General features: G+C 43.9%; 1 protein-coding gene across 5 annotated transcripts in view; it reads right to left on the bottom strand.

Annotated features, from left to right (window-relative positions):
- Window positions 1-3,964: 3,964 nt before the first annotated feature.
- The window catches only part of ctnnd2a (catenin (cadherin-associated protein), delta 2a), a 142,207-nt gene continuing 120,669 nt past the window's right edge, over window positions 3,965-25,502 (bottom strand). For 3 of the 5 annotated variants that reach the window (XM_057012103.1, XM_057012101.1, XM_057012105.1), the window contains 6 exons: window positions 17,444-17,687; window positions 16,269-16,353; window positions 10,023-10,149; window positions 7,414-7,545; window positions 7,066-7,142; window positions 3,965-6,526 (listed from right to left, as the gene is read on the bottom strand). In XM_057012103.1, coding sequence (XP_056868083.1) covers window positions 6,110-6,526; window positions 7,066-7,142; window positions 7,414-7,545; window positions 10,023-10,149; window positions 16,269-16,353; window positions 17,444-17,687 — 1,082 coding nt within the window. In that variant the 3' untranslated portion in view covers window positions 3,965-6,109. The remainder of the gene's footprint in view (window positions 6,527-7,065; window positions 7,143-7,413; window positions 7,546-10,022; window positions 10,150-16,268; window positions 16,354-17,443; window positions 17,688-25,502) is intronic. The other 2 variants (XM_057012102.1, XM_057012104.1) reach the window with 2 other exon arrangements.

Raw genomic sequence — 25,502 nt, 5'->3', positions numbered from 1 at the left:
ACATATGGTTTGTTGCTTCCTCAATCTAATCCTGTCTGAATATAAATCCACACAGTAAGACCCCCCCCCCCCGCACACACACACACACACCAGAATATCGGTTATGTTAAACAATGTTCTGTTCGTAGTCTCAGTTGGGGTTTTTTTATGATCAGGACTTTTGGGGTTTTGCTCATGTAAAAACTAAAGTGCTGATGTGATCTGATCTGCCAGCTGTTGCAAACACTTTTTTTTAATTTTAACTGTTGGAGGCATGGACGCTGATTCTTTTATCAACAACCTTATGGTGTTTCTTACACACCTCTCCAAACCTTGCAAAAATATTCATGCATTTTGAATATATTTAAATTTGTATTCCCGTCCCATTTTTGTGCTCTCCTTCTCAGATGGGAGCCTTCATTTCTCAAGGTTTTTCCATGATGCACTGTGGCTCCCACTGAGCCACACTTGTACTTAAACACTAATTGATTTCATGCTCAAACTCTCCGAGGATAAACTGTGGACCCTCCACCTGCTTCCCATCACAATTCTGTCTCTTCCATTTCCCCCTTTTGCGTCTTGCACCCTCCGCTGCTGACACGCACCCGTGCCAGCACACGTACAGTAAATGTCTGCGCGCTGTTCATCGTTGAGCCTGTGTGCAGTGGCAGAAGGAGAAGGTTAGCAGAGGGAGAGCCTGAGGCATCTGCAGGATGTTGAGGATTTTCTTCAGCTACTTAACACAAAGTCAGAATGCTGCTTTTAAGAGTTTAATAAGTCAGTCAGAGTACATGCAAGAACAGCATGCAGAGAGATCTCTGCCAAATGTAACAAACATGCCCCTTTTATAATGTTTAGCAACTACGCCTTTCTCTCAGTACTTTTCCATCTGCTTACGTCATCGTCACAAGGTTAGCATGATAAGCTGTAGCATTTTGAAGGTTGCTGACTCAGTTACTGGAACATTACTCACATCTTTGTTATTTTCTAAAGAGTCTTTGTTACACAACTTCACGTATCAATGCCTCGTGCACCGATACAAGCGTCATCAAATGAACTTTGCTTGACCTTACTGGTTTAAATGATACATGCTGAATAATTTCTTTTACAAGGGACATTGGGAAACTTTTTTGCAGTTTATTTAGGTAGAGCAGTCTTGTGGATGCTGCTCAGAGAGATGAGACTCTCCTCTAGTGTGAAGCCCAATAATCAAAATAGCATTAAGTTATTATCCATAACTACCTTTTACTGCTCTTCAACATGACAGCTTAAAAAAGCAGAAAGGCAGAAGAATAAAGAATTTCAATAGATTTTCACAAATGCTGTTCCATCTCTTTCAGATTCACCTCAGTTACTTTTGTTATTATAGATGAATGGCATCAAAAGCACTGACAACGGCACGAAAAGGGGCAAAGCGTGCTAAAGGCTTCCATTAATATCTTAAGAGGACACTCACATTAAAAGCGAACAATAAAGGTTCATGGGCACAGGGGTCTTTTCCTCTAATACATCAAGCAGCTCATACCAACAGTATTGAGAAAGGGACTAATAGCCAGTGTATTATTATACAGTGTGCTCACACATGCTTGTTAGTTCTGTCCCCAGTGCATGTTTCTATAAACAGATGACAGGATCAAGATGTTAACAGTGTTGCTGATCACCACGGGATACAGCAGTGACAAAATGTCTCTTTAGCAGCAGCCTGTAAAATACATGGTGCTGCCTTTCCAGAGAATTGTTAAAGGAGATAGATGTGAGAAATTTATTTAAAGAAATCATTAAATGGCAAAATATCAGCCATTAAATAATGCTGACATTTTCAGCCCTCTGCCGCTCGACCAATCACCAAGTCAGGTGTGTTTTGGTTTCCATTTATTGCTAAGCTGCTGCTGCCAGCGTTTCCAGTCACAAATGTCTGATGTTATTAATCCTAAAGGGGCTCATCATCAAACCCAAATTCACACTCGCAAAGATAACAGGGATGCGTTAAGAGGATGCCTTTGAAACGCATAGACGGCTGAAAGTGGAATTTGAATTTGAAGACTGACGCTGAGGTTTCTGCTGGCCAGATACGATCCAGCTAAGTTTGGCTGACTTACTTCTACTCATTGTATGCATAATTAACAGATGATAAATCTGGTGTATGACTTGTCACTTTCCACAGTAGCACCTTATTTTAGACATTGCTGGATTCATCAACCTAACTGGCAACCTGTACTGAAGAGGCTTTGATCATAAAGCAAGTGTAACCTCACATTACTACTGCACAAGAATACTATAAGTGTACCGGTAAGTCTCAATATTCTGGAAGATGAGCTGCTCAGCAGAGGCCTAAGACCTCCAAGTGGTTTTTCTCCGAGTTCTTTATGTTTTCTCCAGGCTTTTGTTGGATTACTGATGCAAGATCCCCAGACTCTCTAGGAGTAGAATGGGGGGCCGAGCATTTAGCTACCAGGCCCCCCTGCTATGGAACCAGCTCCCTGTCCAGGTACGGGAGGCTGACTCCATCGCTACTTTTAAGATTACGTAGGCTTAAAACCTACCTCTTTGAAAAAGCTTATTGTTACTAATTCTGTAGTTCCAGTTACTATCATAGATAGACAAATTATCATATTTAGGGGTTTGTCTAATCGTTAGGTCACATCTTAGCTATACTGTTATAGGCCAAGGCTGCCGGGGTCCAGAAACATGATTACCTGACAGGCCTCTGTCACCCCACTGGGTCATGGTTTCCTCTCATCTCCTCTCCTCTCCTTTCCTCCTCCTCATCAAGCAGACTAGTTATGCTGATTCTTGTGTAGTTTTTCTGCTCCCATCCCCCTTTTCTATTCATTTACAGGTATCGCCACCTTCGGAGCTGCATGATGACCTCCGGCCCTGCTGATCCGCTGTATAAATAGTGTATTTTTGTATGTGATCTCTCCTCTCCTCTCCTCTCCTCTCCTCCTCTCCTCTCCTCTCTCTCTCTCCTCTCTCTCCTCTCCTCTCCTCTCCTCTCCTCCTCTCCTCTCCTCTCCTCTCCTCTCCTCTCCTCCTCTCCTCTCCTCTCTCCTCTCTCCTCTCCTCTCCTCTCCTCTCCTCTCCTCTCCTCTCTCTCTCTCTCTCTCTACCCAGCCGGCCATCAGCAGGAGGGTCCCCCTACATGAGCCTGGTCCTGCTCAAGGTTTCTTTCTGTTAAAGGGGAGTTTTTCCTTGCCACTGTTGCTTGTCTGGGGTTAGGCCCTGGGATTCTGGAAAGCGCCTTGAAACAATTTTGATTGTAAAAGACACTATATAAATAAAGATTGATTTGATTTGAAAGAGACCTGACTCCTGAGCTTCAGAACTGCACCTTGTAGCCTATTATACATCTTATAGCACCTTATAGCACCGTATAGCCTATTAAGACATCACAAGGTAAAAAGACCCAGAATGCACTCATTCATCTGTGAAGATTAGCCATTTCAACAAGATTTTTCAATACTGCACTGAAGGCTGTGTAACTTTTTTTAGAGACTCTACATCACATTTAATATAGCATTTATACTGGGGGCTCTGATGTTGCTGTGCCACTATGTATTTATCTTCTGTACTTGCTGATGCCCACTTTGATGCTTGCTATTCCTTTTCCATACATTAGGGTTCCCATAATTTAATAAGAGAAGAGAGGGACAATTTCCACATCGGCATCCATTAGTGGCAGCTGGAAATCTTTAATTTAATTACATTTTCATATATTTTGTCACTGTTGGTAGCAAAATAGGTGTCTTCTGTTTTGCAGCATAATCTACATCACACTTTGTCGAGCTTGCAGGTGCTGCGAGCTCAATTTGCCTTCAGAATGAGACAAAGAGAAAGCCAGAGTTTAAAATCACAATGTCAAGAGGTCAAGCCTAATCTTATAGGGAGGTGTGGCAGGTTGATGGTATTCTTTTTTTGGTGGTGGTAATAATTGAAGTGCCCATTGAGGAACATCATCTGTGAAAGAGCCATGATACTGAGACCATTTGATTTGATTGCAAAGAGTCTTTATTTTTCCTTGTGTTCAAGTACGATCCTCTCTCAGCAGAGTCATCTAAGAAGCATGAACACACAATAACATACAACTCGCACCAGAGCCTGAGCATCTTCAGGTGGGTTTTCTCTTTTCTCTTGATGTGGGGGGGAGGAAGGGGGGTGGATGGGCCCTGATCAGCAGCTTCTACATTTTAGGTCAAGTGAACAAGAGTCCTGTTGTACACCACACAGTCGTTTTTTTTGTTGTTTTTTTTTCTCTGCGGACATTGGTTGCATTTAGTGACACTGACATCTGCACATAAAAATTATATATTTATATTCATATATTCATAGATTTATCATTCTATATCAACATCTCATTCTAGTGATTTTAACCTTGGTTTCCATGTTGTAAAACTGGACAAACTGTAGGAATGCCTGGTTTGGACACTGATTTATACAGAAATGTACACACATACACGCAACAGAGGCATACGCACACGGATACACACATGCATGCATAGATACGCTCGCTCGGGTTTATGTATACACACTCCTCAGGTCACGCGCCCATACACACACACACACACACACACACACACACACACACACACACACACACATGCTCAGGCCAACAAAGAGGAAGGTCTGTACATCTGCGTCAGGGAGATATTACCCATGATCCCCAGCAACAACGGTTTCACCCGATCAAAACACAAGAAAACAAAAGTTACAAACAGCAGGGGGAGTTTTCTGGTCCACATCTGCTTGTTTTGACACAATGTCCTATGTAAGTCCTCAAGGACTATTGAGCATTTCTAAAGTTTGGCACAAAAGCGCGTCTCATCCTTTCTCTTCTTCCCTGCTACACTCTGATGTGCAGCAGTCACGGGGGAGCTCGTCGGACAGATCCCTTTTACCCAAAAGGTAAATAACAACCCAGAGTTGGTCAAACAGCTCCCAAAAAAGGAAAAGGAAGTCCTTTACGATGACAGAAAGAGTGTGCTTTGGATTTTATTTTAGGCAGTGAAAACGCACCTCTGTAGAATGGACTCTTGGTTTGTGATGCTGCTCCAACCTCGATCCTTTGACATTTTTGAGTATCCGCAGCAAAATCCACGTGATGAAACATGCGTGGGATCCTGCTCTGGGGAGCAGGAGCACAAAAGTAGCTGTCTTACATCCTGATGATGTTTCTTTTCAGCTTCTTGTTTTTATATTTCCCTTTTTTTGTTGCTTTTGTCATTACAGTCACAGAAAACACATCATTTCTAAGCCAAAAACTGTGTAATATACACACTGTATCACCTTTTAACTGTACACAGAAAATAAAAAAAATCTTTCTTTCAAAGTTGAAAAAGTACAAATTCAGAAAAGGAAAGGGTTATGAAAAATAAGCTAAATGAAAAAGCCTCTGTAGGCAGCAAGGCCATTGCAACAAAAAAGTGTGCCTGAAAGCGGTGCTACGTTTGTCACTTTGGTGAAATGGTGAAGCCACTTTTTCCCTTGTGCTCTGAGGTGCTTTCATGTTTCTGTGCTTTTACTCCTCCTGACCTCCGCAACATCCATCCTGGCATGTTTGTCTACCCTCCCTCTCTCTCGCTGTCTTCAGCAAAAGGTCAGGCCTTCCTCTGTCTCCGTAGTCAGAACTCCCCACCATGCGCCCTGCATTATGTCTCCATCCCATCTCTGTTCCTTGCTAGATACTCTCTATCTGGCCTTCTCTCTTGTCTGTTCTTTTTATATTTCCCTCACCCACTCCCCTCCTGCTCGCTCCCTTTTTTTGCGCCTCTTCATATCTATTTCCTCTTTATCCACTCGCAACTGCAATGGAGCTGAAGTAATAAAGTGATCAGAAAAAAAGGAAAATATCAGCATGCACATGCACGATCGCTCTCTGTTCCCCAGCCTGCTGCGTTTCCTTTGTAACCTCTACTTAGTTCCGTCTGTCCCATCTTGCCACCTTCTACACCTTCCCGTTTTGACTCAGTGCCCACTGTCACTTGATCACTTGCAAAAATAATCCCTCTCAAATGCACGTGTACAAACACCCACCCACCCACACACACACACACACACACACACACACACACACACCACACACACACACACACACACACACACACACACAGAGTCCTCCCTAAGTTGGCTCAAACTAGACCCAGGAGTCAGGCGAGGCTGGGTAGTGGCTGGTCTCGTAGTTCAGTTCGCTGTATGGCCGAGAGGCTGAGTAGAAGTCTACGTAGTTTCCGGTGGATTTGAGGCCCAGATGCATGCGCAGGTCTTCCCTTGGGTCTCTTGGGGGTCCAGTGGAGTTTGGAGGCTGCTGAGGTTGGGCCTGTGGCTGGGCCTGTGGCTGGAGCTGAGGCTGCGGCTGGGACGTCGGAGGTCCCTGGTCCTCGTAATAGACCTCATCAAAGCTCCGACTCTGGCTGTGAGGCGGAGGCTGCGGCGGCTGCGGCTGGGGAAAGGAGGGAGGGGGAGGATAGGGGTCGTAGCCTTTTAGCACAGCTGCCGAAGGGCTGTCCTGCTGGGGCTGCGGGGGCACGACACAGGGCTGAACCGGAGCCTGCTTGGAGGTGTGGTGGGGAGATGAGGTGAAGTGGGCAGGAATGGGGTGTCAGATAAGCAAGGAGGGGAACGTGATAAAGGAAGAGGGGGTGGGAGAGAGGAGGGAGGAAAATGGCAGGTTTAAAGTGAAAAATGAAGCAGAATGGATTGGCAGGCAGCAGAGGGTAAGATAGGAATCAGTTTGGATGGGGCTCATGCTGTGAATTCTATTACTACACATGCAGGTGTTACACAGAAACGTCTGCATTCATTTCTCTTTGCTACGACAGCAGACCTCAAAAGAAGTCAGGAATCCAATGAGATAAAGGTTAAATAGCGCGTGTTTGGTGGTTAAGTTGAAATAGCCATGCTCTATTACAGTTGTGGTCCCATTTTTATGTGTGTGCACAGTGTGTGTCTGATTTAACACCTGGGCCCGCTCAGTAATCACCTTGGAGCAGTTTTTGCCAGTTTCTAAAAAACCCTTGACAACATTCAGGAACTGCCAAGACCTGCTGTGCCTGTTAAAGATGTCGGCCTCCTTTTATGTAACAGCCTCACCTGGTTTTGTTTGATGTCATCGCTGGCAGTCAAGTAAGAGTTTCGGAAAAGTGTTGATGTTCCGCAGGACACTTGAACTGGATAGATGGAGAAAACCAAAGACAGAGACGATGACAATAGTGACAAGCATCAACAGAGACCATCGTAGCCAAAGCTCAACAAATGAAGGTTCAACTGTTGACTAGGTTTACCAGTTGTTCTGTGCTTTGCATCATTAATATGACACAATGGAAATATAAAGAAAAAAGGTAGTGATTTAAAGAAAAAACAGAATAAAACTTGATGAAGAGCAGCAGATCAAGGGGAAACTGAAAGGCATTTAATTGTTTCTCTATTGCTCTTTTTCACCTGCCATGCCGTCTTTCCGAGATGTATGCTCTCCTTTGTTGCTATGGAAACCAGCATTGGTTGCCGTGGAATTGTAGTCCATCTTTCGTTCCTTCAGACTCATCATCTCTCTGGGGGAGGCTGGAGCACTGGCTACACACACACACACACACACACACACAAATCAGCATCAACCCTTGAACAGCCTGCACCTTCACACCCCGCGAGCTCATATTTGTATGTGTGTATTTTAGTTTTCCAAGAAGTGCAGTCATTATTCTTCATTTAGCTTGTTGCCATAAAGGGTCACCTCTAGTGTGTATGCACACACATACACACACACGCACACACATTCACATCAGTTTTAGACACATAATCTGAATATCAAATTTCCCATCTGTCACAGGTGTTCTTCATTCCCAGGTGGCGCTCACTGACGTGGTAATAGACTAACGGGAGACATTTGCTGCCCAGCCGCTGTATCCCAGCAGCTAGTCAGCTACTTACTGCGCCTGTAACTATAAATAATCAGCCTCACATCCACCTCAACATCGCACTAGCAGAAGTCTAAACCAAAGCTCACAAGAGCCACTCATTTTCACACTAGGATGCACAAACCCTGAACTCACACCAGTGTGCACATTTACCCATCACAGCTCCAGCCCACTTACAGTAAATACAGCACAAGCTGCTCTCCCTAGCTGGTACGCATGTGCACACACACATGCACACTCAGCATGCACAGTGTAATCCCCTTACAGCATAGTCTAAATGCTTACTCAGTGCCACATTGCATTGCCTGAATCCAGCCTACCTTCAGCTGCTTCAGCCTGCTTAGCTGAACATTCCTATATATAAGCCCTAAACTTATAGCATATACTGGACTTGTATCTGCATGAGGTTATGGATACCCTCAACAGTGAAGGACATCTAAGTGAACTCTCATGTTACAAAGGCACTCACACTGTTTTGTGGACAGCATCTTCATGCTCTCCTCCTATGGTACTGTTTGCAAGAACGACTAAACTAATAGACTAAAGCTTTAATGTCTTTTTATGGGATCTTGGAATGTAACTCTGTCTATTGAAATATTAAAAGACCAAGTATTTGTCCTAGTCTAAAGCAAATAGACATAATCAACTTCTATTAAATAAATGTTTAATCTTGGAAAAAAGATTGAAGGAAAGCAGCAGATGGAGAGAATACATTGAAAGTTGTCTGATGTTTAGTCACTTTTGGGATTTTAATTCTCAGCCTTTAACACCTCCACCCCAGCAATCCTCAAGGTGGGCCTTCAAATCTGTCACCCTAGCATGGAGCAAGAGCTGCCACTAATGATTACGTTTACCTTGGGGACCTGTCTTGGTGGGTATGAGAGCCTGGGAGACCTGTTCTCTCAGCACAACACACAGGAGGACCCAGGGGGCACCATGATGGATGCAAAGGTCTCCAGCTCTCCGTTCGTATCTCCTTCTGTCTCTTTGCCTCGCAGACTGCTACCTCCCCTATTCCTCTCGATCACTTTTACAGTTTAACCACTCTCCTCACTCTCTCCTCCTCCTCCTCCTTCTCCTCCTCCTCCTCCTCCCTTCATGTGTGCACACCATCATTACTCTTTCAGCTTTGATCCGTCTCTAAGGGGCCAGATCACAGTTTGGCACATATGCAGAGAGGATATACAGATGCATGCTTGTGTGAGAGGGTGTGTGCGTGTGCGTGTGTGTGTGTGTGTGTTTGTGTTTGTGTGTGCTCTTTGAGGCAGCCTGCAAAGAGTGAGAGATCAGAGGCAGAGGTGAAAAGAAAGTAGGTTGATGCAAAGGAGGAGGAGAATCAAACGGTGGAATTATGAGAGGAGGAGCAGGACAGGAGATGGGAGTCATTGCTAGCCGTTTCCCTCCTCCACCTCCTGCACGCTACAACAGATATACTGTATACAAATTTCACTGGGCACCATCATCTGAAAGCCCCCGTCTCAATGTCAAATCCTCATCCTTAACTCACTTTCCGCAGTATTTATCATCCCTCCATCCCCAATTCTCCTTTCCTCTTTGGTTTTCATCTTTATCTTCCTTTCACTTTATCACACCCTGTCCTCTAACTCTCATCTTTGCTCTCACACACATATGCAAATGCACATTTTACTCCCACCTTCACCACTTCTGTTGCAGCACCCCGCCCCATCCCCCAACTGGGTCCTTGAAGACCTCTCTAAGCCGAGAGGAAGGAAAAGTACTTTTCTGCCTCATCAGCTTGCTAAGCCCAATGTGGAGAAAGCACTGCTAAAGGCACCTCTTCTATTGATGCTAACAGCTATTGGTAAAGCTCCCTTTGCTTAGCATGAAAGCCATTGGGCATGAGTTGATGGCCAACAATAATTATACTTCATAGCACATGAGCCTATGGGTGACAGCATGGGCGCTAACAGCTATTTAGCTGCAGCCTCTCTATCAGTCAATGTTTTTATGGCTAACATTCGAATCAGCTCATTACATTGTCTTCTGCCCTCCGCGCTTCACATAGAACAGATTTATTTTTTGTATTTCGAACAACAAACAAAGAGAACCCACATGTGGAAACACTCATACAAAATAGATGTGCTGTCAGCATCATACAGTATGTATGATCCTCACCAGAGCGGTTATTTGGGGATGTCCTGACAGGGGAGACGGAAGGAGTTCGTGAGGAGGAGTAGGGCCTCTGTCTGTCTCTCTCTATTGTTGAGGCAGAGCCAACAAAGTGATACTGGGAGTAACCATCCTGCAGAACAAACAAAGAGAAAACATTGTTACTGCTACTGCACAAACACACAATTCAGCCGACTCCTCCAGCAGACAGAAGTAATAAAGCAAATATTTGGCATCAAGGGACCAACATGCAATTGTGGACAGTGACAAAACCTCCAGGTGCAGGAGGACACTTGCTGCAAGGCAGAGCTGAAAAAAACCATGTCTCGCCTTTGTGATCAAACATAGAACGACTGCACGTGCACACTGACTGACAAGCTACTGATTCGGAGTCTGTGTTTGTTTAACAGTAATTGGAGCAAAGCGCATTTCCAATAATAATAATAATAATAATAATAATAATAATAATAATAATAATAATAATAAAAGATCATCAGAATCAACAGCAACCACAGAGCTGGAAGCAAATTAAATTTAGCAGTCACATAATTGGGTACCTCTGAGAGCAAAACAAGCTGATGATAAAAGATAACAGGGGCATGTTCTATTGTTTGTGGGCCTCGGCCGGGCAGCGGTAAACTGGTCGGACACCAACCCCTCCACTGCAGCTAAGTGGCTGGAGAAGAGGTTGATGACTGAGGCAGAGGAGACAGAAGAGGCAGGAGTGTGGAAAGGAAAGGCAAAAATATGACAGAAAGTGATGAGAGGGAGGGGGTGGGGTAGGGTGATGACAGGAGGATAAAGATAGCCAGAGGAGGAGAGAGGTAATGAGAGGGAGCTGCGCAGATGGAGAGAAAGAGGATGGGGGAGCAGCTCCCATGACTCCCATTTCAAGCCTCAGCACGGAGGAATACCAGACAGCTGGAGCCTGTGACACACAGCAGCACAAACGCGGCTCATCCTTCCTTCTGCATCACTCCATCCATTCCAATGCCACTTCACAACCGTGGCATTAACTTTCACCTGCACTTTCTTCTTTGGCCCCTGTTGAAGTTTCTAAAGAAATGGATGGATTCCTTTAGGTGCATTGTTTATCAGATTATTATTATTGATCATATAAATCAGCACTGCCACAAAGGTGCTGCGCTACTCTGTTACGTCGGGGGTCATCGATGATGTCGAGTCGTGGCTCAGGAAATATTAAACCACCATAAAACCTGCATGTGATTCCGACAGGCCGGATTTCTCCTTGTTTGATCATTTTGCACCACACTCAGGGTCCAGTGCTGTATTACTGTCAGCGCTCACTGTGAAACACACACCAGGCTCTGTTCTCTCCTGTTATCCTCACTTGTTTTATTTTCTATCTCTCCACCCAGCTTCTCTCTGTCTCCCTCTTTCCACCTGTACTGTAAAAATTAGACGGTTACCAGGCAACCAGTTTGCCTGTTGCCTTCATCATCAGTTGATGCTTGGTTGAAGGTTGTGAAACTGAGGTTAAAAAGTGATTACTGCACAACGGATCTGCATGGATGCACGTGTGCACGCACGTAGAGACACCTGCTGGTGCAACTGCACTCAGGCCAGCAATAAAACCTGTAAAAGGCCAGACGTGACGACTGCTGCGCCTCTGCTGGGCCCCAGGTGAACACCGTCCCTCCTGGGAGCTTCAATCATGTTTGTGTTCCTCCCTCAGTTCAAATGAACTGCAACAAACGCTATTTCAGGCCCTCACAAGAAATGTAGTCATCTAATTCAAACAACGTCCCTTCCCTGAAACACACTGCTATCTCCAGCTCAACAACACACATCTGTTGCTAGCGTCAGTCGAAAAAGCGTTCTTTTTCCCAAGGTTGCCGAATGATAAGACCCAGTGTGCTGCTTTGTGTGTGACCCACAACTGGTAGAGTTCAATCAGCCCTCTACCTACAGTCATTTTAGCACCAGGTTGTCCCACAGTCATGCTCATGTTCTAGTGGCTGGATGGACGCCACTACAATACTCATCATGTCCCATTTAATTAGAGAAGGCCAGCCCCACCTTCCAGTGTCACTGTGTTGGTCCCTGGTAGTAACATAGGAGTGTGTATAATACAGAGGCGTATTTATCACGGTGATGCGGCACAAAACATCAGCTCCTTTTATAAGGCGAACAAATCAAAAGTGTTGATTTTCAGCTGACGCTGAGTTTAATAATTATGTCACCAATGTGAAGATATCCTTTCTAAATCACAGAATCTAACAAGATTAAATGAATTCACAAAATTGGCAGGAACATGCTGTGTATTTTCTGATCAACAAAGGTCTGGGTTGCACAATCAGTGACCCCATAGAGGTTTCTCACTCATGTGACACAAACACACCCACATACTTAATTACCACCCCCTCCCTTGAAACATATTGTAAATCAGTCACATGTATGACAAACAAGCATCTCGCCACCCCTCTGCCCCATCTGTCAGACATGTGTAGCTGAGCTTGTGATGTATGTGTGCGATATGAGTAATATCTATGTTATATCACACATTTGTGTCCAAGAGTTGGATCTTCCGTCGTTTATCAAGACATGAGGCACAGCAGTTTGGCTCAAATTATGCAAGGGATTGGCATGGCAAATAAGTGATATTAAAACTGTGTGTGTGTGTGTGTGTGTGTGTGTGTGTGTGTGTGAGAGAGAGAGAGAGAGAGAGAGAGAGAGTGAGTGAGAGAAAGGAAGGAATTTTCAATCACTCGTATGCATGAGAATTTGCTAATCCTCATTAAAATAAGGTTTATTTATGAGGTGCTTGCAAACATTACTTTGCTTTTGTTGCTTCTACTTGAAAGAGCAAGTGTGGCTTCCTTCTTAAGCATTGTAGAAGAAACACATTAAAATCAGGACACTTTCTGTCAAATAATCCAAATAAACTGGGCTAAAAGTAAGAGTTTCACAGCACTCTGGAGGGTATTATACATGATTTATCCAAGAGTCAGATTTCAGCTTTGGTTTATTAATGACTAGTGCAACACTTTCAAGTCATTTCTGATGGTATTTTCACGCAGAGTTACTGTTTATTTATGGCGCCTTCACTTTTTATTCTCAGATGTTCGAAAACGGACGAGTAACCCAGCCCCCCATTCTGCTGGAGTTCTCCTTTTTCCCTCGCCTTCTCTCATTGCTCCCGTGGCACCGCCGCAGGAAGTGATTAACTCTTCTCACTACAGTTTTGACAAAAACACACATTTTCAAAGGCAGACAGATCTTTGCACAGAAACCCTTTCCTGCGTGCCTTCGCCTCGATGGAGCTGAACAGCGCGTTTTCAAACTCTCATTACTTCAAGACTTCAAAGCAAACAACGCATCCCAAACACGAGATGGACTCATTATTGACCTGGTGTTTTCCAGGCTTTCCCAATAATTTCTTCACTCTCTCCTCGCTCTTGACTCCACTTGGCTCTCAAAAATTTCGCAGCCACTCGGCTCTACTTTCGTCTCCAATGCAAGTTAATCCACGTTGGGATTGCAGACTAATGGGATTTTAGCTGTGTCTAACATCCATGGCCTCATACGTAATGCAGGGATGTTGTCACTTATTTTGAGTTCTGGAAGCAGGTGATAAAGTCAAGGTAAACTCGACAAATCTTCCAATTATAAATTTAAACTGCAGTGTAAATAATCAGGTTATTTTAATGTCATTAATGCAGTAAATATTGTGCTTCTCTCTTAATGCAGCAGCCTTAATACAACATCCAGCTCAACAGAACATTTCCTGTACATTATATTTTCCTTAATTTAAGGATGATACAATAAGACAAATCTGATTTAGCTGAAAAATATACAGCAATCAATCTTAAGCAAGCTTTATCCATCCTATAATACCTGTCTTGATTAAATCCTGTCTGGCCAAATGGGCCCTTGAAGAAAATATGGATTGCGGGAAAAATAAATAATCAAAACCGCGACCTTTAGTCGAGTGGAGCTGTTGAGTGAAGCCGATGTCCTTCATGTCTGGCCGTTGGAGTGTTAGGCCATTCACTGGAGTGTAATGTTCCAGTTGCTGTGATTAGAGAAGTGTGAAGCAGATGAGACGCAAAGAGGCCACGAGGGGATACTGTTCAGAGTCACACTGGGGATGAGACGATGACGAAGGAAGAGAGGGACACGGTCATCAGGATGAGACGATGGCGCAATGACGCTGCGGGCCAGCCGTGACCCGAAGTGACTCATGCAGAATTGGATGAACTGAGAGTTGTGAGTCTTTGCCACATGTTGCTCAGTTTCTATCCATTAACAGCTTAGTCTCAGCTTTGGAAGCCTGCGTGTTGAAGTGCTTAGTTTCAAGTGAGGAAAACACTTCATTAAAAGCTGGAATTGGGACAATTCTACACAACAGAAATGTTTGCACGCCAAAGCAGAAGGATGCGGCATGGAAGTGGAATAACCACTTCAGTTGAATTCTACTTTATTAATGTACTTTATATGGTGTCTGTTAAAATCTAAATAGCCCCAAGACACAGAAACCCAGAGTCTGACCTCTCAGCAAGCAACAGTTGCAAGAAAAAACTCCTTTTATGTAACAGCAAGAAACCTTGAGTAGGAGCAGACTCCTATGGGGACCCACCTGCTGATTGCCAGGCAAAGGAGGAGGACAAATAACAGAGAAGGAAGGAAGAAGGACAGAAAAAAACTATATTAGACATATTGTATGTAAATGTTAGGGTTTGTTAAAACTGGGGGGGGGGGGGGGGGGTGTCAACGGTGTACAGTGATGGAGCCGAAAACAGTAGCAATTCTTAACCCCACAGTGGAAGACAGAGAATGAAAACAATTGAATTCTAGCCATCTAAAATTGACACCACTAAATTCCTGAAAGGTAGGAAGTGGTCGTTTAATGGTGCACATATAACAAAGCATCCTAATGATGTGTGTTTGCTGAGAAGACGGAACAGACACGCGTGTCTGAGCGGGGGAAGTATTACAAAAGTCATTATTTCTGGGGACATTACATGTTATTTTCTTTTGTGGCTCGTTTGAGCCCTTCGATAAATTAGCTCCCACGCATAATGAGCTCCAGATTCCTGGTAGCATCCAGCATTAATACCTTTCACGCTTTAGAAGGGGCCCAATAAGCACTAGCAGTAATTCTGCCTTATGGAAATGACTAGGCTAATATAGATATACATGTGTGTGTCTGTAATCACTGTTGTCCATTTGTGAGGTCGCCAATAGGAGCCACGTTATTATTTCACCTACAAACATAAACACTTGGTTACGCACATCGTAAATGGCTTTGTGAGAAATATTCTGAACAAATAGACCAAATCAAACAACAAAACAACACAACCTACACTTTCAAGAACAGCAAAGAAAATGAAAATTTGTGGAAAAATGAGCTACCCTTTGCTCCATCATTCTGCCCACAGTTAAAAAGGGATTAGATTCCAAAAGTTACCAATTGATCATCTCAATTTATTTAACTAACAGTTTCAAAATGTGGATCGATTATGAAGCTGATAAGGATTCATCCACACTAGAGCTGTATTTGCATAATGGCTAGTTTGTCTCTCATTACCAAGCACTCCTGAGATTTATATAAGTTTAGGTAATGTTGATATTGATGAATATTGACAACCTTTTAGTGCCTGGCTGAAGGAAAATTTCTGTTGAACAAATAGTGGGTGGGATGTGGGTTATTCTCAGCTACGTGCAGAGTTATCAACAGCTGGCTGGGCTATACATGGAAATCGATCCGCTCTTCAACAGACGCAGAACCTTTCTGTCGCCCCCAACACCCACACCTCCGTGGAGGGTTCACCACATTTAGCATCACGCCAAAGCAATTACTCTTCACTAAAAGTGGCTCATAAAACTTTGCATTCTGTGATTTGTAATTCCATCATACAAACGCGAAGCTAAATTATCCACAAAAGTGCGATAATCAAAACAATAAAAGGGAAAAAAAATTACCAACCATCCTGTGCCTCCAACACTTTAGGAGAAAAAACAAGTCACACAATATCAGCCTTTTTCCTAATAATAACTCATCAATCTTATTTTGAAAAGTTTGTTACTAAGCTTCTCCAGAATTACCCCACTAATTGTCTCTCACACCCTATGTGCACTGAATCTCACTTAAATTCATAACAGAACTTTAGTTTTTGTTCCACAATCGCTGAAATTGCACAACTGATCTGATGCTTCCAACTCAACCTATAAGACATCACGGAGTAAGAAATCCCTCTGGATCTGAGAGCATATGCTGCAGATTCCTACCTTCTTGTAGAGGGAGCGGAGGTCTCTGTACTGCCACATACTGCTGAGGACCTGAGAAGCTGCCTTTACCACTTTTGCAGAGTGTCTGGAGATAGAAGAGGAGAGCTCATTACTACTGTAAACCATTGTCTCTGATAATGTCAGCATTCTGTGCCCTATATTTATGAAACTGTGGAGGGGGTGTGTATGTTCCAGGTCAGTGGAACATGCCCTCTTTGGGGGGTAGGAGGACTGTTTTACCTTGACTACACCTTGGACAGCACATAGGTGACCAAATCCATATTGGATGGATGAGTAGATGAGTAGAGCTGGGAGCAACAGAACAGCTATACCACAACAGCTATAACATTACAGGAGTCTGCAGGTTGGGCCAAGTACCACTGACTAGTTTAATGATGGCCAAGATGGCTGAATTCATTGGAATATTAATATACCTTTGACTTGTAATGCAATGTTTTGATCACCGTTTATCCTGGGCTAACTATGCTCGGGCTACGATGAAGCACTTTCGTTGCAGTACCTCATCTCTATCTATAATGGTGCCCTTGAGCACAGTTCCATAAATAGACTATAAATGTGTCTCACCGTAAGCATGAGTGAACGTATGACCTCTATCTGATAACGTCCTTTAACCTGCCTACAGCAGCCAGACGCGTTGCCCTGCTCGGCCCCTACGGTGACAGGAGCCAGCCCCCTTTTCTTCCTGTTCAGCTGCCTTTTGTGGAAACGGTCAATGTCGGGAGCGCTTATGAATGACAGTTATGTGGCGGTGGTCAGCATTCTGAGGCTTTGGAGACTGCAGTAACGACCTGTCTTTTCTCCTCTGACTCTATCAATTCTGGATCGGAGTGTTGTACTCGGGCGTGTACGTCGATGAAATAGGTGCAACTTTATATTTTACCTTCATTTTTCCTGTATAAACCAGTGCTGCAATTGATGCATTTTCACATTCGACCATGATTAAAGCTGATGGAGGTGTATGACGATAATTATGATTTGATAACCATTTCAACAGCAGCTCAGGTAACTCTGCTCTTAACTGTTATATCATCATTAGCCTTGAACTCTTAATAGCAGCCTCGAGGGTCGATTCTGAATTTAAAGCCAGTGATGTCAGGGAATCAGACTAATGTGGTAACAGTGTGACATAAGCCCCCTTCCATCTCACTGCTTACTTGTCTCCTTTGCTCCGAGCGATCCCTATGAGTTTCTCTATGCCACCGGCATCTCTGAGGGCTTTGGCGTTCTCCATGTTCTTGGTGATGACTTCATGGAGCGCGCAGCAGATGGCCGTCACCGTGTCATCTGACATGGCCTTGCTCGGAGGCCCCGCGGTCCCAGAGGGCCCGCTGTTGGTGGTGTTATTGTTGCTGCTGCTTCCTGGTAACCGGTGGATCAAGTCTCTCATGGCGTATTTACCTGACGGAAGAAGGAAAAAAGATGCAGATTCACAAATTAATTTCCAAAATTTGACAAGGAAAATTTTGTTATATTGTTTAAGTTTTTGATTATCAATGGAAGTAGGATTCTGTGGAGGCCGCTGGTTATTTAGTTAGTGTGTTTTACAATCAACATCATAATAATATCCAGAAAAGTAATATTCTCCCTTTAATTGTTATTTTTACATGAATGCGGCTGGCTGCTTGGACAACTCCAGAAGCTTCAGGCAGAAAGGGCACGGTGCGCATTCTCTGACACGGACATGCTGAGAATCCAATAAAAAGGGGGACTCTTGGTATTTCAGCAAAAAGGCTGACAGAGAAAGTAAATGAAGAAGAAAAAAACTGACATTCAAGGGATTGTCGGAGAGATCGAAGTAAAGAGGAGAGAGGCGTACTGAAGAAGTGCTGGAGACAGTGGCAGATAAAGAGCCTGCGGAGGCAGCCAGTGAGAGGGTGGAGCAGACAGCAGCAATAACAGGCCAGTGGAGAGCAGTTTGGGATAAAGTAGAATGAGGATATCAAAGAGGAAATAAATAAAGGTGAGCCATAACCGCCCATGTTGTTGGAGCTGTGAAGCTGCAGACGGATGGGAATACGTACCGTAAACAAGGTTTTATTCTACAGTGAGATACGCTTTGATAATCTATAGACTAGAACCTGAAGGCCTTCATTGGGGGGTTGTTTTTAAACCATTACTTCTTTGAACTTGAGATCATTATGGATGGAAATGAGGCCAACAAATGGATGGCAAAAGGAACTTTGAAAGGATCGAACTAAAGAGGGAAGGCGATTAGCATGTTGAGGGTTCATTGGTACGCCTCCGCTACCATAACACCACCATCTCCTGGGAGGAGACCCACAGGTCACTTTCCAGGTAAAAAAAAAAATCAATTTGGCAACAGAGGTGATTTTTGCACAGTGAACCGTGGCCTAACTGAGCTCAACATGCAGCTGCTCACTTGTATCGTTGTTCCCTGATGCTAAATTGCTGTGAATTTTAAAATGCAACTGGTCGGCAGAGCCAGAAGCTGTAAATAAATCAACATCATCATGTGCTACCATTTATGTTTCAAAAACCCACTTATCTCCACGTAGCATTAGCTCAAGCTAACACAATTATGCCCATATCAGAAGCAAAGCAGGCTGAATGTTTCTTTAACACGATGAAAAGGAAATCTTCTGCAGCAAGAACTTACAGAAGAAGCAGGAAGATCAAACTTACTTTTCATATTGCATGTTTCACCGACGCACAGCCCTAAAATAAAGCGAACCGCACAGATGGCGGCTCAGCTCGAATTCAGAATAACTTAGGTAACTAAGCAGGCCTTTCACAAGGTTGTAAAAGGAGGTTCCTCAGCAACCTAGTTTTCCTGCAACAGCACAATAATAGAAAATCTTTTATCCTTTCTCACCAATATTGTGCAACGGACCTGACATTCAAATGTAAGTCAATTTCGGCCCTTTCTTTCATTCTGCTTTGCTTTTTTAAATTGACCACCTCTTATCTGGGACATGTAGGATCTTTTAAGGTGGGAGAGGATCAACGAGTGATCTGCTAGCATATGATCTGGGACCTGAAGTTGAGGACAGCGGCTGATCCAAAGCAGAAAAATTGAAACACTTCGACCTTCGTACCTTAATAAACAGCTGATTGCACAACTGCCCTTATGCCCTTGTACAACATATGCTGTTTTACATCCTTAACACACACAACTGCTCTCTGTCTGATCCACACACACACACACACACACACACATGCACACTCTATCTGTGAGAATGGAGTTGGGAGTTAATTGGCCAAGTGCTATCTCAAGCTGCCAGGCTGGATGGGGGTTAAGCGAGCATTGTCTTTTGGCCTTGAAGACAAAGTTAAGCTCTTTGCTAAGGGGGAGACTCATTACTTGACTGCCTTGAATCAAACTCATTTTTTGACCGGCTGGTGACTGATTAATATACTTCTGCTTCTTTTTTCGAGGATGTTGCTGAATCCCTGAGCAGATGAGTAAATATTTTACAGCCTGCATGACTAATATACGAGTGGCTGCTGGGTAATTTACGGCATGAGTGACAGACAGTTTATTGATTATCTGAATGACTGGCTGAGTGACTTATTTATAAGCTGGCTGTCTGTAGGGAATCCAATACTAATAAAATAAGTGGAGCATTGATGCAGACATTAAAAATACCAGAGGCAGGTGTGTACAGCTGTACAATACAGAACAGTCTGCTAGCAGAGAGAGGCTTGGTCAGCATATTGTGAAAATAGCCATGCTTGCATGTGTGTGTGTGTCTGTGAGAGAGAGAGAGAGAGAGAGAGAGAGAGAGAGAGAGAGAGAGAGAGAGAGAATGCAGGTGTGTGCAGGGGTATCACTATCAGTCTGTGCTATGTCATCACATTCCGCCCACAGAGGAGAGAGCACAGGATGATATTGTGGGAAAATAGAGAGGAAAAGCAGGAAAACAACAATTAAATATGAGAGAAGGTCAGAAGCAGCAGGCAGAATACAGTATAAGGACATTAAACAAACATGACCGTAGAAAAATATGCTGCAAACCCTTTCTTTCCTCTTCTGAAAGTGTTGCAAGTGTTATTTAAAGCTCTTTGCAAACACTCACAAGTTCTCTTATGTGCAGTAAAGACACCAACAGTTGATGGAAATCATTCTCTTCATCAGTCATTTGGAGGTTTCCTCTCCTAAAAGCAAAAGTAAAGGGGATACTAAAGGGCTGCTTTATATTTGGAAGATAATCAGCACCATGTTATGGTGTTTAGAATATCTGTCCTACAGAAATGCCTTTCTGCTCTCAGCCACCAGATTTATGAGAGAAGAATAATACCAAAGTCACAAATACAGAAACAAACAAGTGACTCAAGCTGATCATGTTATACCGAAGTACAGCCCTGCAAGGACGCCGCGTTCCTCCATCCAGACACGACAATTTCCAAAGCCTGGAAATAGTGGATTGATGAATTATAGATTCATGTAAATGAGAAGGAGCTGCTGCACTTTTCTGGCATCACTGCAAAATTGAAATCTGCTAAATCTTTTGATGTCTTCAATGTCCTGATGTGGATATTTAAAGTAAACTATGTATCTTAATCTCAACGCTCTGTGATCTCATTTAAATACGTGGATAGACATTGAAGTAGCGTGATGCACCAACAGCACCCGGACACGCTGAGGCACAACTTCCCCTCTGCGTCTTCCTCATTGACATGGGAGCTACACTCAGAACATGTCCTCCAGGAGCGAAACAAGCCCGGCGCTGATCACTGCACACTCTAATAAACCTGTATTACACCACTGATCCAAAATAGCCTTCTTCATCTGGGAGGCCGGGGAGGTGATGTATTCTTGTGCTGCATTCCCCCGTGTGGCCGACTCCAGCTGAGCAGAGCGCGCTTCATCAGGGCCATAATCGCTGATTTGATTTAAAGAGATCCAATTACCCTCCACAACGGAGAGATTTGATTGTTTGCTGGGGGAGAAGCGAGAGTGTTATTGAAGAAAAATTGGGGGTAATTGTCTTGGGGAGATGTGGGGAAAGGTGATATCGTTTGATTGCTTATGGCACCCAATAGGTTTGGAATAAAGGTTTGGTTCGAATGCATATCAGAGGATAAGCTGGGTCCAGAGGTGGGTGAGCAACACTGTCTTATCTTTAAAGCCTCTGCCTCTGTTTCCTGACCAGCTCTGAGCTACCAATAGGGTTGTGGATGGATGAATTTCAATCATTTGTTTTTGGCTTGCAGCTGTGGAAGAATGTACAATTGTGATTATTTCCTTGTTACGAACACAGAAACACACACATACACACACACAGGCACACTCATCGAACTCACCAAAGCATACATTTTGCTAGTATTATCCTGACTTGACACTAGAGATGTGTCATAAAGAGGCCCCTAATAAAAATAAGACATTATTTTAAATTACCTTTGTGCGTCTGATGTCATTTTTGGTTGTAACTGACATGGTCGTCAGGGGGCGCCATAATCAAAGCAACGGTCTTTATTTCTGCTCTGTGGGAATATTCCTTTATTGAAAACATGACCGTGATTTGGTTATAGCCTCTGAGACTCCATGCAGAGTGTGAAACAACACACTGGAATCACATTTGCAAATAAAAGTGCCAAATGTCAACACATTAATTTCCTTTTTGCTAAATTAAAAAAGACCCCCTACATAAGATTTTAAGATTAGAAGATGACACATGTCGCAATTCAAATGAGAGGAATGAAGCAAAAAAACATGATTACGCAATAGAGAGGTGCAAAGGTGAGGGACAGCAGCATTAAAGGGCTGAGAATGGTGGGCACAATGGAAGGAGGAATACAATCCATCCTTCCTGTAATGTAGTTTTACAGTGTGGAGGAGGGGAAAAGAATGGTACCAGTGGAAAGGTAGCGATTTCCACCCTCTGGCTTCATTAAAGACTTGATATTGAACCCAAAATGATGCCTGGGTGATGAGATGAACACACATCCACCTCATCAAACGGATGGACAGTTACCGACGGCAGCGGCTATTTCTTTAGGCTGGGAATGTTTGGCCGACTCAATTGATGAGGCCACGACTGATCATTGTTTAGCACTTTGAAAAGGGAGAAAATCAATCAGTCTGCCACACAAGAATCACCTAAACACCAGCCAGATCCTGAAGGGACAGCTCGGGGAAAAATCATCGTGGCATGACAGCCCTTTCTCTCACTCCCTTCGCTGCTGATCGTTCTCTCATTCTTCTTCTCTGTCTGTCGTGCGTGCCAGTGTGGGCCACAGTGTATCGGCGGGAGAATGCCAGCAAGAACAAAGTGAGCTGATAAAAGACCTGCCATCCGGGCGCACACAGGAGACTCACTCTGATGGCGACTTCACAGCAGCACGCCCAGTGAGACTCCAGACATGGTCGCTCCAAATGTATTTACACTTACTGCAGCCGTTTCCACTCACAATTGGCGCACAAAACTAACCCAAACCGGCAGTCATTTAGTCTCCAATAAAACCAAAACTTTTCTGCATATGTATGACACAATGTCTGACCTCTGACTCACGCAGACGCTCAAGGTAGCAATCATGCAATTAGCTGCTTCCCCGCGGTGCGCCGCTTTAGTTTCCACAGTAACGGTCCTCGCCGTTGAAGTCATCAGTGCAAGACACAAAGAACGAGAGGCTGCAAAGGAGGGACGGTGGGGCATTATGAGCTCATGTCTGAAATGGCTTTAGGAAGGAGACAGAGGGAGAGTAACGGGCGTGGGATAAACAGATATGGAGAGAAAGAAGAGAGAAAAGCGGAACTGGCACAATTGTTGGCATGTTGTGGATGAGAAGGCAGGCGCAATATGCCAGAGTTAAAAATACGGAGGGATGATGAGAGGGGATGCCCAATCAGAGGGGTGCTGTGACAAGAGGACAGGACAAAAAGAGCAAAAGATGGAGATAAAGGGAAGCAGCTTCAGTGTTTTAATGACAGACAAGGATGCTGGGGGAGAAAGGCTGGCATATGATGTGCTAGTTTTCACCAACACAACGCTAGCTGCTTGTTGCTTCAACACATGGGTTGAACTTGCTTTCTTGCATCGCTCTATAATCTCCAAAGTATTGGAGCCGTTTTAATAGTATTGGATTGGATCTGACGAAGGAGGAAACACGGACGATTCTGTTAGTTATCCAAGGTGATAGAATGGTGGCTAGTGAGGCTTTGTCAAGCTACACTAGCGCTTTAACTAATGGCAACCGGTTGGGGCGAGCGTAAGTGCTTCCTCCTCTGTATGGCGCCGGGACACCATCTGGGTCACTACTGTTGCCACGCTGTGTGCGCTGCTTCTTGATGATGTGGACTGTAAATGGGTCTACAGCGCTGCTCAGTGCTCGCCAGAACAGAGCTGCAGTGTCTTCAGTGTGGAATTATTTCAAATGCAAGAAGCCTGCAGCTTTTGTTCAGTGTTTGTTTTTGTGCGGACAGCAAGCACAAATGCTCAGACTGTTAACATCTGCTCTATAGTTCTTGAATAAAAGTGGAACAGCTGGATGAGGGTTTTTTCATGTAATTCATCTGTGAAACAAATCTGCTTTGATATTATTCACATTAACGTCGGCCTATGTGACGTCTGCACTGCAACTGTAAATGGTATCGAATCGGTATCGGTTTAAGCTTTGGCCCTCGATGACACCAACTCCATATTTTATGAATTTGATAGAAGTCTCTGGTATTTTGCGGTGATAAAACTGCATTACGGCTGCAGCGCTGCTCAAATGTGATCCAGGTTTGATTCATTCCAGACAAGATTTGACAGCTTCCTGAATCAAGATTTCATGCGAACACGGTGTCCCCCCTAAATGTCAAGAATGTACACAAGTTGCCTTTCAGCGTGTCATTTACGTCAACAAGAGCTGAATATTTTGTATTTGTGGGACTGCAGGGAAGAGCGAGGCAGAATTCCAACCCTTCTGGATGGAGATCGTGGCTGTTATGTGTGACATAAATCTCAAATCTCACTGCAGACTGTTGATTGATTTCCCACAGCTTGACATGCATATAGGCAAAAAGCCGCATGAATGTTGATAAAACTGGTCGCGCTTATGTTACATGGCCGCAAACTGGAAGCACATTTAATGGAGGACAAAGTGACACACATCAAATCTATTAGAAAAGTGACACAATTTCAGTGTGCAGATGGGAATTGATTCAAACCAATTCACAGGCGCAAAGACGGCACGTAACAGGACAAGCTAGCACGCTATGTATAGAAATAACCTCAGGGATGATTACAGTTTTTCCCCTGTTATTGATTTTCCAGGACACATTAGTGTAATCACCACGTATGGTTATAGTTACCAGTTACACGAATCTCAGAATTTACCCAATAACTCATGGAAACTAAGAAATGGCTCAGATAACAGGATAAACGGTGCCTCACCGTGTAGCAGCTGCTCGGGACAAATAAGCAGTCATGCACATTTATCCGCTGAAGAGGCTCCATCCAGAGCAAGCTGAGGGTCAATATCTTTCTCAGTGGGCCTGTCATTGAACTAACCAGACCAACCATTCACAGCCATCTCAAAAACTTACAACTACTTTAATTCCAGGTTGACTCTCCAACAGAGATTAGGACATGATGATAATCTCGCCTCTTTGAAATTAATAAAGCGAGTTTTCGGCAACCAGCCATCATTAAATACAAACAAGTATGCTATCAGCATTCCAAAGGTGTTTTGATGGGGGATCAAACAGAATTGAGAAGCTCCTGCACCTATCGCAGCTAGAGGTGAACATCTTGATCAAACCGTCGTACACCAAAACAAGCGCCCCTTGACTCGCATGAAAGAGGTGGTCTGGGAGCTCGAGGAGCGCCGTTTGATGTCCAAGCACGAGGAATAAAGCCAGGAAATCCAGTCAAGAATGTAGATTCTGACTGATCAGATGATCTGAGTGAGGTGTGAAGCTTGTATTGATGACTGGTTGCAGGATCTGATCTGAAATCCAACCCACACAGGGCCTCCGCACCCTCGGAGCTTATAGAACACCTCATATGAAGCAAGTGCTGCAGCAGAACGTTGGAGTCCAGTGTTGTTTAATTCATCTACTTTGCATAAATCAATCAGGTCAACTTTGCTTATTTAAAGAAACTACGGGATGTAGACGAATTAAGGAGACAAAATTAATCTGCAATATGTAGCAACCCCGTCTATACAGCCTAGCTTTCATCTTCGAATGAACCTCCTCCAAATTTCATGAACTCTTTTGTGAATGCAGATTTTTGGATGTATCACAAGAAGGTTTTGGCTTTGTAC

Source organism: Takifugu flavidus, chromosome 17, assembly GCF_003711565.1.
Source record: "Takifugu flavidus isolate HTHZ2018 chromosome 17, ASM371156v2, whole genome shotgun sequence".
In the NCBI taxonomy this organism is placed as follows: Eukaryota; Metazoa; Chordata; class Actinopteri; order Tetraodontiformes; family Tetraodontidae; genus Takifugu; species Takifugu flavidus.
Note: the sequence above shows the minus strand (reverse complement) of the source record. Positions and strands in the feature narration are given on the sequence as shown.